The sequence below is a fragment of the Punica granatum genome, chromosome 7, assembly GCF_007655135.1.
Source record: "Punica granatum isolate Tunisia-2019 chromosome 7, ASM765513v2, whole genome shotgun sequence".
In the NCBI taxonomy this organism is placed as follows: domain Eukaryota; kingdom Viridiplantae; phylum Streptophyta; class Magnoliopsida; order Myrtales; family Lythraceae; genus Punica; species Punica granatum.
This window is the reverse complement of record NC_045133.1, coordinates 25,289,984-25,303,514: the sequence shown is the minus strand read 5'-3', so window position 1 is coordinate 25,303,514 and position 13,531 is coordinate 25,289,984. Positions and strand designations below refer to the sequence as shown.

The window sequence follows — 13,531 nt, the reverse complement described above, 5'->3', positions numbered from 1 at the left end:
ATTCTCCAAGCAATTTTTCTTTTTAATTTTTAATTATAATTTGTTTTCAAATTGGTGGAACTATCCCGTGCAACGCACGTGCTTCACAGCTTGGATATATGAAAACAAAGCACGAACCGAATTATTACGCCACCATATCATCAAAAATAAGAAACAAAGTTCTCTCGTTTTGACACGTCAATACTTATATATAAAGGAAATCTTTTATATTCTTTTATCACTAATTATGCAGTATAATATATAGATTACATGCATATAACCCAACATAATATATAGAAGGAAACAAAACATACAGTAGACTATATGCATTATATATACAATGTGCAATAGATAGATTATTTACAACTTAATTAAGTTAAATATAAAATATGTTACATAAACTCATATATCAATGAATGCATATAGACCTTTTCCATATTTAATAATAATTAATACATCCCCAATAATAGTGCGTGTGATAATTCAACGTGTGTGTATAGATATATAGCACGAATGGCATGGGTAAGTAATCTAATGTATAGTGTGTCAATTTTTAGAGGAGAAAAATAATCTGAAGTGCAACGTGAGCAGAAATGATCTTTTCTTCCCATTAACCTTGCTTGGAGATAGCAAAAAGCCGTAAGCAATTACTCCGTTAACAAACTCTTTTGTATTCCTTCAACTTTCATAGATTCGAAGCATATTCAATAACTTTACACTCCATCCAAATTTCCAGTTACCAGTATATACTTCAACAGATGGATGCCTCATTTGATTATTTCAATTACAGCAATGGTTGTCCAATATGTGCTTTAATTTGAACTCAAAAATTGGAAAATCTGGCTTTTCGCTTTCGTGTGTCTACTAATATTTATATAATTTATTGGAAGTATTATGCCATTTAATTGTCATATTTAAGAGTTCACCGAAAAGAATTGTCCATGAACTTTGAATTTAGTAGCTCTATTTATTTATTTTTATTCTTTGGTTGAGTTTTGATTCGTAGAATGAATTTTTTTTATACAAATTTCAAACTAATTGCTTCAATATTTTGATTATTTTAATAATCTTCTCCAATTTTTTCTTTTTCTTGATTGAACTTTGATTTTTTGAATGAATTTTAATGAAAATTCGAGTTTGACAAAGCCAAGAGATCAATTCAAATATAGACAAAACAATCTCAAGTGATAACATATTTCAAATTATGTATTGATTAAATTTATTTTTCAATTACCAGAAAGTATATACTTTAACTATTTATATAACCATACACGGTTTATCATGAATATATTCAACCTAATTTACCCAATTTTCATACGGGTAATGCTACCACGGCTGTTTGCGGAAAAAAACCATCGTGGTTGTTTTATTTTCGGCCGTTGGATTTTTTGACTGTTGGATTGGATTGCATGAGATTCAGGCCATACACGTATCTTAATTTTTTAAAATAAAAGATTCACCCCTCTATCTTTGAGTCCTGATATCTTCGACCACGCAGCTACTCAACGATCCCCGGTCGCGTCCGTGAACAAATCGAAGTCGGTTCGATACTAAACCGAACTAAAATCTACCCATTCATTTAAATAAATAACAACTTCTTCATCATCATTTATTAAAAAGAGAAAAGAAATTTTTTTAAAAAAATAAACAATTACATCAAGTAAAATCCCTAAAGTTTCATCAAAAACGTCTACCTTCGATCCCTTCCCCTCCAATCACCGCACGTTCCCGGCCGAGGTCCTCCCCCTCCGACGCCGACTTATCCCCCTCCCCTCCGAGCTTCCGACCTCACGGCCACTTCCCTCCCGAGCGCTCGCAACTCACGGAATGTCAGCAGCCACAGCAGCCCCTTTCCTTCCCTTTACCTGGCCGGCTCTTCCACCGGAGTAGAGGCCCGTTCAATCACCGATGCCACCTCCTCCGAGGCATTCTTCTCCGGCTGCAAATCGCTTCTGCCATCCCCGTCCATGGCCTCACCTGATATGCTCGAGCCCTCCAGCCCCGAGCCTACCCCTGTAGCCGACGAACAGGTTCGAATCGAGAATTGTTTATGCAAATTTCTTGTTGCGTGTCTGAATTACAAATTGGTATTGATGTGAGTTAAAGCAATTTAAGCACAATCAAGAGGGCTTGTTTTTCTTCCAAAGGTCAGTTGAGTCCTTGTTATGTTCATTGTTTGTCAAAGCCTTGCTTCAAGACACATAGCAATTGAATAAGAGACAGAGATCTCATCGATCAAATTTAGTCAAATTTCGGAGGGAAAGGACTCGGCCAGGAACGTGCAGTGATCGGAGGGAGGGGACCGAAGGCAGACGCGTTTTATGAAACTTTGGATTTTTGATTTTGATTTTTATCTGCTATGTTGTTCTTGACCCTTTGTTCTTGATGCAGGTGGGGCAGTAAGATGCGCGTGTCGATTGACTTGTTTTTTTATTTAATTTTTCCCTTTTTTTAATAAAAAATTGATGAATAAGTTGTTATTTATTTAAGTGAACCGGTAGATTTTGGTTCGGTTTAGTATCAACCGATTTCGACTTGTTCACGGGCGCGACCGAGAATCATCGAGTAGTTGCGTGGTCAAAGGAATCAGGACTCAAAGATAGAGGGGTGAATCTTTTTATCTTAAAAAATCGAGACACGTGTACAGTTTGGATCTCGCAAAATCCGATCCAACGGTTGAAAATAAAACAACCACGGTGGTGGTTGTTTTTCGCAAACAACTGTGGTAGAATGAGTAGTTTATTTCTACCTATACGTACTGATCTTGAGCCGGGTTCATCTTTTGTACTCGAGCGATGGGAGACTTACACGAGACACACTTTTAGCTACACTCGGACATATTAGTTATGAGCGATATGGGCAACCAACCAATAACTTACTTTCATTGATTATGAGTGGTACGAGCAACCAACCAATAACCTACTTTCATTGATTGCCAGTGGTCCAGGCAACCAATCGATAATTTACTTTCATTGATTATGGCAACCAACCAATAACCACAAAATTGACAATTTGGTCCCTAAAAGATACAACTCGATATCAATTGGTCACTGAAAGACATTTCCTCTACAATTTAGTCCCACTGTTTGAAACGTTTGTACAATTTGGTTCTTCCGTTCATGTTTTTAACAAGTCCCTCGCGTTAAGTGATGACATGGTTCCTTTTTTCTTTTTTTTTTTTGGCTGAGTTGGGTCGTTAAATGACACGCTGGTCATTCAAGACCTAATTAAAAAAAAAAAATCAAAAACTCCCGAAATCCCTAATAAATGACTTGCGCGGCCAAACGCGCGAAGAGAAGAGAAATTGACTCCCCAGAACGAATCCCTAGCCCCTTGTTTCCAAGCCCTAATTCCACCATCAGATTCGTCCGACTCGAATCTGCACTCGAATATGCTTCTTTGGTTGTCGTCGATGTGATTCTGAGAAGTTGCATCGGTTGTTGTGGCTCGTTTCATCTGAGTAGCTACAGTGATGATTCTCTCTGTGGGAGCATCCGGGTCGAGGAAAGCTTTCAGCTTTGCGTGGCATATGGGGTCCAAGACCAGGTCTGAACTATGTTTTAACTTTCCCAACTACTGTCTGGAGGAAAGTGAATGAGGCTTTGTGTTTGTTGAAGGTGGTCCCCGAAGACATGCCTTTGTCCGCAGTAGTATGTGTAAATGTGATTTTTTTTTTGGATAATTATGCCATGTAACCTAACGTTTGAAAGAATTTTTAGTTTTAGCTCAAACTTGATTTTTTACGTGAGATATCTAACGTTGTTGATTTCACATCTAGCCCGACGCCAACTTTCCGTACAAAATTAACGTGCTACGTGTGCAATTCCGTCAATTTTGGACGGAAAGTTGGCGTTGGAGTCATCCACGTCGCCTGCCCGGCCACCACTTTGAACCCTGCCAATCCAGAGGCAAGAGTACACTAAATCGTCCAGCATGTTAACTCGTAAAGGGATGAGAAATTATTTTATAATTCGTTCAAATAGAAAAGAAGCAATATGCTCTGTCGGTATGATGGATTTTAGAAACAGGGTTTCTGTCCATTTTTCTAACACGAGCAACGTAACTTTTCACAGGTGGATCTTGAACCAGTTGTAAAGGGGACGCTCAATGTACTCAGGGCATGCACCGTAGAGAAAGTTAAGCGGGTTGTCTACATCTCAGATATTGGTGCTGTGATGCTGAACCCCAACTGGCCCAAGGACCGGGTGAAGGACGAGACTTGCTGGTCCGACCCAGAATACTGCAGGGCCACTGGGGTATATGCTCTCGACTAGAAAGTCAGATTTCTTTGTTTAGTTGCCGACTTGTGATTCCTTTGCTTCTGAATTTCAGTAATTGTCATTTCTTCGGCTTTTCTATAGGACTGGTATTTCCTTTCTAAAACTGAAGCAGAACGGGTTGCTTTCGAATACGGGAAACAAAACGAGCTGGATGTTGTTGCAGTTCTACCCGGCTATGTATTTGGGCCAGTTCTGCAGCCTACAATTAACCTCAGCAGCTTACTGCTCGCAAACTTTGTGAAGGGCATATATATTAAGGTCGAGCAAGGTAGTTCCGCAAGAACCAAGCTTATGCTGAGCATTGATCTATTTTCATGAACCATTCAGGGAAAGTTCCACTTTTATGTATTCAGAATTTACGAGGGAAGCTATATAGTTTGCTTTGGGACTTAACCAGTAAATCTCGGTCTGAGGTGTGACATAGGTGATGGGGATACTGTTCCCAACAAGTACTGGAATATAGTGGATGCACGAGATATTGCAAATGCTATATTATTGGTATACGAGAAACATGAGGCAGAAGGCCGATACATTTGCATGGCAGAGAACATCAAGGGCATAGATTTGGTAGAAAAACTGAAGAGTTTGTATCCTGACCTGACGTACTTGGAGAAGTAAGTTTCTCTACTCGAAGAGCCTCGGTCATAAACTTTCTGCAGATGATTGCTAAAGATTTCGTCCCGTATTAACTCTTAATTCTCGTTTTTTGGCAGCTTTGCTGAGTGTGAATACCCCCACCAGCTGAGCTCCGAGAAGCTGCAGAAGCTGGGTTGGACTTACAGGCCGCTTGAGGAAACTCTTGTGGACTCTATCGAGAACTACCGACAGAGGGGGCTACTCGATTAGTGATGGAACTTCTCTGGTCCGCCGTGAAGTTCCGGAACTTCGTTCACTATTCTGTCCTAGCTACATATATATTATAGTGCCGATAAATAACACCGAAGAGTGAAAATAATTTCCAATAAAAACTAAGTGAGTTCCAGAGCGTTTCGCAGGCGCTCCTGTCAATTTAATATATAATTATATTTAGTGACATGAATGTTTTGAAGAATAAATGCATTATGTTGCATTGTTCTTTACGTGAACATTGAATTATTTATGTTGTAATATGTGACTGAACCTTCCTTTTGATATGTGCATTAATAATAAAACATAAGTGTAATATTGGATGTCTAACGTATTCCAACCTTATATTTGACAAATATTTTATTTTAAAAATTCTAAAAATGAATGTTCATTTTATATTTAAATTGATATGATAATGGATGTTTTTCAATTTTTACAATTCGACAGAGCCGATCCCCAAGCATGTGGCTCTTTTTATTTACGTTATTACATAAATAAAAATATCATATATTATTTTATTTTTTAAATACTTTATTTCTTTTATTTGAAAGTATTCCATATATTAGTTTTTATATCCAATTTAAAACTTAAGATTAACAATGAATTATATATCAAAATAGTAATATGTATAAATAAATATAAAGTGACAGAATATATATTCTTTTTTTCCGTAGGATAGAATATATATTCTTAAAAGGAAGGTTTTCCTGTTGTGAGAGTTTTACCCCTTAGTGAGACGACTCAGCTCGACCGGATTAGTCGGGGTCTATTAGACTTTCGAATACCATAGTTCACATAAAAAAAAAAAAGATTCTTATAAGTAGTAGGGAAAGGATATATTTTTTTTCCCGGTCAAAATGGAAGTTCATAGGCCTAGTACAATGAAAAAAAAATTAATATCTAATAAAGGGGTACACATAGTTCTACAATACGATAGGTGTCACTGTGTTACACATTCTTTCTTTAGGAAAGGATTTTGTATATACAACAGTTGACAAACTCATGTATTAGAAATAAGCAATAGTTCTCTCTTATTTAATTAAAATTGGGATGTTAAAAATGAACTTACGATCTCAGATGAGGACGTATGCCACTACGCTACCCCTATTTTGATTGGTTTTTTTGATATATATTAAGTATTTGTAATTTCTCATTTAATAGTCGCCATACATCGTACTTGTATGAAATATCAACTAACACGATTATCGGAACATGTTCCAATATTCCGTTTTGGGATAGTCCAAGAAGATGCAGAAGCTGGGCAGATGGGCCGCTCGATGAATCTCTCATGGATTCTACTGAAAAAGCTACTGAGAGGCCAGGGCGCTACTCGATCGGACTCGATTAGTCGCGGAACTTCTTAAGTCTGCTTTGAAGTTCCGGAATTTCTTTCGCTGTTCTTATCCTACGTGTTGCACCAATAAGTGAGACAGTTCCGTTGTTCTTATGTCTGATGATAGTCTCTTCAGGTGATTCTTCATCACCAATGATTGATCGAGAAATCAACCAAACTCCGACTAATTATAGCAGTCCCTGGAGTTGTCTGATATGTGAAAATGAATCAGGTAAAATTGACGAGTCCGTCAAAGAAGGCCGCCATAAAAGCCGAATAGATCTCTTGCAGTGAAATTAGCCTATATGAACAAGTAAACTGAATAATCATTGTTTGTCGGACACTTTCGGGAGCTGCAACTATAATGTTATTGTTCCCGTGTATGATCTATATATCTAATCAAGAAAAGGCAGCAATGGGCATGGAGATAGAACTACAACGTAATAATTTGCAGAGCAGTGGCTAGAAAACTCAAAAACAGCATGATACGAAAATTCTGAGGGTACAAGCTAGCTTTTTTTTTTTCAGTGGAATAAAAATTATAGGAGACATTACCCTCGCAATTCCGAAAGATCGAGTATTAAAGGTTATTCTCCTTTCTAATAAGTGTGTTTTTCAGGACTTGAACTTGTATTCTCTTCCTTACGGATAAAAAGTTGTTTACCACTCAACCAATACTTTGTTAGTTACAAGCTAGCTTTAAAGCGATTATCCTCGTGACCAGGGAATCGTTAATTTACTATAGCTCTTACTCGGATTAGACATGGAGCAATTAGTTGCACTTGATCCAATTGCATTCGGTAAATTATTTCAGATTGATATATTTATAGCTACTCAATCGACCGTGTACTTAATGCTTGATAATCAAAAGATTCGAAATTAAATCACTTTTTACTTACTATTTTTATTATTATTATTTCTACAAAGAGAGGCTTACGTATTTAGTACGATGGAATTAAACTCCTGATTACTAATTAAGGGAAACTGAATTTCTCACCAAATATCGAATTTCAAATCTACTACATCCTTTTCTGATTTTCTACTTATTCTTAGCATATGGAGAGAAAAGAAAAGAAAAATCGTACGAGGGGAGCTCCTCTAGCCTAGAAACTTTCCCTCTCATCCAACTTTCCCGATTCTCTGGTATGGTCTGAAGCTAGATAAAGTTTTTCCATCATATAAAAATTATTTATTTTATTTATCTATTTTGTTGAAGGCAAGGACGTACCTAATAATAAATAGAAATTGGCAGTTGAGGTAGCCTTTCACGTGCAAACTACCAAGCAAGGAAGGCTGAGCGCCTGCCCAAATCCAAGCAGTCAAACTCAATCCAAGCAAATTTTTCTGACCTGTAGTTTGCCTATCAATATTAATAAAAAATTTCTTTTTGTGGCTTCTGTTATTCCGAATTAAAGAAGCGAGGGCCAAAAAGTCTATGATTGAAGATAAAGCAAACAATAGCTACGTCGTTTGCCCGTAAAAGTCACATCAACGTGTCCTGATAATGTCCATTTCCATATATTGCCATAGACGACTGTTTCCACGTAATAAAGCGGCAAAGGCACCAATAGAATGACTCTCCTCTTGGTGAAACATGAGGTTGCAGAAATCAACCTGCGACGTGATTGTTCTAGTATCATTTATCATATATATGAATGAATTGACTACTTTTTCTGTTCATATATCGGTGCAGGTTGATGATTTAACATCCAGCTTAATCTCTTCGGGTTAGTTAAGCAGACTATCGATTCACGGCGGGTCTAGCACTTTTATGGAAAAATAGCACAACCTCCCAAGAATGATTTGGAGAAATTATTACTTGGTTGTCAACCGAGTGACTGCTAGCAACAGTTGCTGCATTAATTGTCAAGTCATGGGGTATCGTGAGCTCCACTGTGATAATAAATCATCCTTTGATTGATTATGAGTGATACGTGTTCTAGCTCGCACAACCAACCAATAATTTACTTACACAATGAGCCATCCTTTGATTTATTAGAAAAAGGGTTTTTGTCCGTTTTTCTAACACGAGCAACTTGTCACTGGTGGACGTGCTTGAACCAGTTGAAAAGGGGATGCACAATGTACTCAAGGCATGCACCGAAGAGAAAGTTAAGCGGGTTGTCTACATCTCTTCTATTGCTGTTGTGATGCTGAACCCCAACTGGCCCAAGTTCCGGGTGAAGGACGAGACTTGCTGGTCCGACAAGGAATACTGCAGAGCCACTAAGAGTATAGGCTTCATGTCCTTCAGCTGTCCAAATCTTTATCCGAGGATATAACAATGACAATAAATTTGGTGCAAATCCACTATCTGCGGAAGTTCGAGTCCAGTTTCTATATATGGTTCTTTGTCACCTCTGTTTCAAGAGCTTGACGGTAAACAGTTTAGGTGAATGATCATAAAGATCGTTAGCTTCGTCACCTATGCTTCGGCAGTAGGATTTAATTCAAGCCGGAAACTTTCACTGCTCTGCAATCTGTGCTACGCGTTTCTAGATTACTGGATTAATCATGAACTTCTTTGGCCTGCTGCAAATCAATGAGGCCCGGTGAGGGGCGGATAGATCTCTTGCAGGAACGTTAGCCTTCACATACAAGTGTGCTGATTTGATCATTGTTTGGTATGGACCGCTCGGGCGGTAGAACTATCGCATCATGATTTGCCTTCCCGATTTATATACCCAGTCGAGAAAGTTGCGTAATAGATCTGGTTCCTCCAAACTGCTTCAGTTGCTATCATACTCAGGTTAGGGGAAGAGAACGGAAAACTGATCGACTGTGATTTTCATGTTGGATCTCCTTACACTTTCTATATTAGATCTCTTGCAGGAGCATTAGACTTTACATGCTGAAATGATCATGGTTTGGTATGGACCGCTTCGGGCAGGAAAGATATCGCATCATGTTTTGTCTTCCCGACTTATATAACCAATCTAGAAAGTTGCGTAATAGATCCAGCCTTCAAAACTGATAACCTCGACTCTGATTTTCATTTGCATCTCCTTACATTTTCTACAACAGTTGACGTACGAGGAACTTACAAAGAACCACAGAGAGAGGTGCCCATGTAGATGGAGATGGAGAACAAGAGAAGGCTTTCTGGGATCATCAAGCTTCTTCTCTCTAACGGCCACGTCGTCCATGGAACAGTTCGGGATCTGAGTGAGTGACAATAACCCTCTTCCTTCTATGCTTCTTCGTCTTTTGTGCTGCGGCTGAGCTATGAGTATCTAAGCTGATGGACGACTCTTGCAGGGACTCAATTGAGATCGAACATGTTTAGTGCCTTCATATATTGTTGTGTTAAGAGTCATATTTTGACTCGTTTAATGAACGTTTCATGTTGGAGTTAGACTCATTTAGACACGACCCTTAACACAACAATATGACACCACTGTGCTATCTATGCTAGTGTTTGGCGGAATTTTTCTCTGGAGGACTAAATTGGACATCCCTTTAAAGTTGAGAGACTGGATTTGCCAAAATGGAAATATGAAGGCCTTCATTGCGAAGGTTGGACGATGACCATTCATCCGTGCCATTTGACACGTTGGCAGAGCAAGACTATGCCACGTGGCGGTTGGACTTCAGCTTGTGGCTAGTAGAAGCCCTTCTCTACTTCTCCGGCGCCTGAGGGGGAAGAAGAAGTTTCTACTCTACCCGTTGATGGCGATGGCGATGGCGATGGCGATGGCGATGGAGGTGGAGAGGAAGAGAGTGTGCGTGACGGGGGCGGGAGGCTTTGTGGCGTCGTGGGTCGTCAAGCTTCTCCTCTCTAAGGGCTACGTCGTCCATGGAACCGTGCGAGACCCCAGTGAGTAACACTATCCTCCACCCCCTCCTCCTTCTTCCTCTGTTTCCTTAGCTTTCATGCTTCGGCTGTGCTCTGCTTTACTGAGTTGATGGGAAATTGATTCTTTGGAACATTTGATTTGTTGTGAGGACAGAGGACGAGAAGTACGCCCACTTGAGCAAGCTCGACAGGGCTTCCGACAACCTTAAAATATTCAAGGCCGATTTGTTGGACTACGATTCTCTCCGGACTGCCATCGCGGGGTGCGCGGGAGTCCTTCATGTCGCCTCCCCAGTACCATCCTCCTCTGTTCCCAATCCTGAGGCAAGAAAAGTTCCACCCTTTCTTGTTTTAGCGGTGCTTTCCAGTCTGGTTGATTATTGATTTGAAACCACGCGTTTGCATGTAAAGTCCGGATACTGATTTGAAGCTAAGGATTTGCACTTTCATATAGTGAATAATTCGGAGGAGGGTAGGTACGATGATTGAAAATCTGAACTTGCTCAGCGGGTCGTTATCATTTGAGCTAAATAGTCAATTCATAGACGAAGGCCGACTTTGTATTACTAGCCTGATTGTGAATGAAAGGAGCTGCAGGTAGAGAAACTTGAATAAGTACGCCTGCTTTTATGATCACACCTCCTCTATTTGTTAGCTCGGGTTTTGAGGTGGACTAGCAGGTAGCTGTGCCTGTGATGCTTATTCAATTGGGCTGTGCTTAATTTGGTGAATATGGAGATCTTTGACACCAGGTACTTATCACAGGTAGAAGTGCTTGAACCAGCTGTAAAAGGCACGCTTAATGTTCTTAAGGCATGCAAAGAAGTAAAAATTAGACGGGTCGTCTACGTCTCATCTACCGCGGCTGTGGTGATGAACCCAAACTGGCCGAAGGACCAAGTTATGGACGAAAGTTGCTGGTCAAGCAAGGAATACTGCAAAGCTACTGAGGTAAACCTCAACTAGAGAATTAAATTTCCATAATTGAATGAAAGGATGTGCTTCCTAAACTTTCATTCAGAGGAATATGCTGTTGGTAGCTCTTTCCTTTGCCATTAATCACTGCTTTCTCTCTTTCCTGCTGAAAAAATGGTGAGTATTTAGTTGAGGTTCATAATTTTATAATTTGATTTATTTTGCCTCTACACCTCAGACCTTAGCAATGGCTAGGCTACCAGTTTTTCACTGTGATAAAGCTGATTCTGAGAACTCAGTCGATATTCATGTAAGAGATGCAACTATGCCAAAATTTTACTTATTTTGGAAGTCCAGTAGAAGTTCCCAATAGAACTTGAACCTTTTTTCCACCGAAAGGAAATACTCGGGACCTTTTCATCTCACCAGATTAAAACTCTGGTACCCGTTTGACTTGCAATAACTGAGCGATCTTATTAGAATACTATTGCTTCTGAAAAGTAAATAAATAAATAAATAAAAATATGCAAGTTTTGATTATAAATTTAACTCCCAAGTATTCTTTATTGCTTCTCTAACTGTGGTAACTTGCTTCTTTTTTCTTCTACTTTCCATCACCAATAGAACTGGTATTGCCTTTCAAAGACTGAAGCAGAAAGTGCTGCTTTCGAGTATGCCAAACAGAACGGGCTTGATGTTGTAGCAGTTTGCCCTGGCCTTATATTTGGGCCTGTTCTGCAGCTCACATTGAACTCGAGCACCTTGGTCCTCGTAAAGCTCGTGCAAGGTACATATATGCAGCTAGTGCAAGGTAACTATGCATGAGCCACTCACATTGCACGTATTGATCTACGTATATTACACCATATGCCAATATGCTTATAAAACCTTTACAGCATTGTCAAGGCATGTGTTTTGGAAAGAAATTTCCAGTTGCAAGTAATTCCTTATGGTCGGACAATATGAAGTGAAAGCTAATTCTTTTTGTTTTCATATTATAAAAATTGAAGAAAATGAAAATAAAGTATGTTGAATTGCACTCTGGAAGAACTGTTGGGTCATAATTAAGGGATGCAATCTGTCATTTCTTTCCCTGAATTTCCTTGGTTCTTCAAGGCAATAGAAATGCAGATTCGAAAGCTATAAAGACCTAATCGGTCTCCATATGAAGCATATATTTATATTATATCATAGATGCTCCACATTTTTCCTCCTTTTCCATGGTAATCTTGTCTTTGGACATCAGTGCGAGTCAATCCCAGGTTTGGATTGAAACGGATATACAGATACTGATGCAAGTCCTTTTTTCCTTGTAAAGATAAACATTTGGCAAGGGAGGTTTATGGTTTGGCTCCATTGTTGACTGGTAAATTTTGATCTGACATAGGTGGTGAGGATTCTGTTCCGAACAGGCTCCGTCCTCTAGTTGACGTGCGAGATGTTGCTGAGGCTGTAATAATGGCGTATGAAAAACCCGAGGCTGAAGGTAGATACATATGTGTAGCGCATGCTATCAAGACCCGAGATTTGGCGGAAAAGCTTCGTAGACTATATCCTGACTTCACTTACCCAAAGAAGTAAGCTCTTTCATCTATTTGTTTATTTTTTTCCTTTGCTTGATAATACAAACTAATTTATCTAGCCTACAGGTGTTCTATGTTGATGTCCTTGGTAGTGAATTCGCAATTTTTTGGCTAAGAATTCTGTGTTCTGAGAGCCTGGTTTTTGGTCTTTCCACAGTTACAGTGAGACTCAACATGACAACAAGCTGAACTCCGAGAAGCTGCAGAAGCTGGGATGGACTTATCGGCCACTGGAAGAAACTCTCATAGACTCCATCGAAAGCTACCGAGAGGCTGGGCTGCTTAAGTAGTTATGGCTTGTGATGAAACTCGGAAAATTCGTTTGCTGTTATTGTTGATACTTTGGACTGTACAGGAAAGCTGTTGTCCTTCATTTCTATTGATAATGAAATTGTTCCCAGATGTACTTATATTTGCCAATTTGACTACAATTTCTGTTTCTTTGTCATTTGTGTTTCCAGAAGTGAATTGAAGAATAGTCGGGGCGAATCGATTAGGCTCCAGAACAAATGAGAACATCCCGAGCAAAATTAGGATATTTGTTTATTCAGCATGCCCAACTACCTTCTGAACGAGCTATAGGCAAATCCAGTGCTTGCGGAAGTTCGATTCCTCTTTTCTATTCATGGTTCTTCGTAACCTATGTTTCAAGAGCTGGACGTTAAACAGCCTAGATGAATAATCATAAAGATCATTGTGTTTGGTAACGAAATTAAGTTGGATTTAATTTGATTTAGTGTTGATTTGAGGACATGAAGACAAAAGTAGTTAGGAAAAATATGTGAGAGAATTTGAAGAA

General features: G+C 39.1%; 2 protein-coding genes across 4 annotated transcripts; both read left to right on the top strand.

Annotated features, from left to right (window-relative positions):
* Window positions 1-3,214: 3,214 nt before the first annotated feature.
* On the top strand, window positions 3,215-5,435 carry LOC116214170 (cinnamoyl-CoA reductase 1-like). 2 transcript variants are annotated; one of them, XM_031549499.1, is made up of 6 exons: window positions 3,327-3,525; window positions 3,758-3,887; window positions 4,053-4,235; window positions 4,341-4,527; window positions 4,684-4,873; window positions 4,973-5,435. In XM_031549499.1, the coding sequence occupies exons 1-6, from the start codon at window positions 3,452-3,454 to the stop codon at window positions 5,103-5,105; spliced, it is 897 nt and encodes a 298-aa protein (XP_031405359.1). In that variant the 5' UTR covers window positions 3,327-3,451; the 3' UTR covers window positions 5,106-5,435. The 2 variants fall into 2 exon arrangements, with proteins under 2 accessions (XP_031405358.1, XP_031405359.1); XM_031549498.1 differs by lacking the exon at window positions 3,758-3,887 and having other exon boundaries at window positions 3,215-3,525.
* A 3,840-nt stretch (window positions 5,436-9,275) lies between these two features.
* Window positions 9,276-13,180, top strand: LOC116214913 (cinnamoyl-CoA reductase 2-like). Of its 2 annotated transcripts, none has more exons than XM_031550413.1 (7): window positions 9,276-9,603; window positions 9,854-10,255; window positions 10,389-10,558; window positions 11,000-11,185; window positions 11,774-11,936; window positions 12,537-12,726; window positions 12,890-13,180. In XM_031550413.1, the coding sequence occupies exons 2-7, from the start codon at window positions 10,108-10,110 to the stop codon at window positions 13,020-13,022; spliced, it is 990 nt and encodes a 329-aa protein (XP_031406273.1). In that variant the 5' UTR covers window positions 9,276-9,603; window positions 9,854-10,107; the 3' UTR covers window positions 13,023-13,180. The 2 variants fall into 2 exon arrangements, with proteins under 2 accessions (XP_031406273.1, XP_031406271.1); XM_031550411.1 differs by having other exon boundaries at window positions 9,277-9,603; window positions 11,774-11,960.
* Window positions 13,181-13,531: the final 351 nt, after the last annotated feature.

Bases quoted from the DNA above. Each gene is read 5' to 3' on its own strand.
- LOC116214913 (XM_031550411.1), top strand. From the start codon at position 10,108: ATGGCGATGGCGATGGCGATGGCGATGGCGATGGAGGTGGAGAGGAAG. The intron at 11,186-11,773 runs GTAAACCTCAAC...CATCACCAATAG, and splicing joins AATACTGCAAAGCTACTGAG to AACTGGTATTGCCTTTCAAA. The intron at 12,727-12,889 runs GTAAGCTCTTTC...GTCTTTCCACAG, and splicing joins GACTTCACTTACCCAAAGAA to TTACAGTGAGACTCAACATG.
- LOC116214170 (XM_031549498.1), top strand. From the start codon at position 3,247: ATGACTTGCGCGGCCAAACGCGCGAAGAGAAGAGAAATTGACTCCCCA. The intron at 4,236-4,340 runs GTATATGCTCTC...GCTTTTCTATAG, and splicing joins AATACTGCAGGGCCACTGGG to GACTGGTATTTCCTTTCTAA. The intron at 4,874-4,972 runs GTAAGTTTCTCT...GTTTTTTGGCAG, and splicing joins GACCTGACGTACTTGGAGAA to CTTTGCTGAGTGTGAATACC.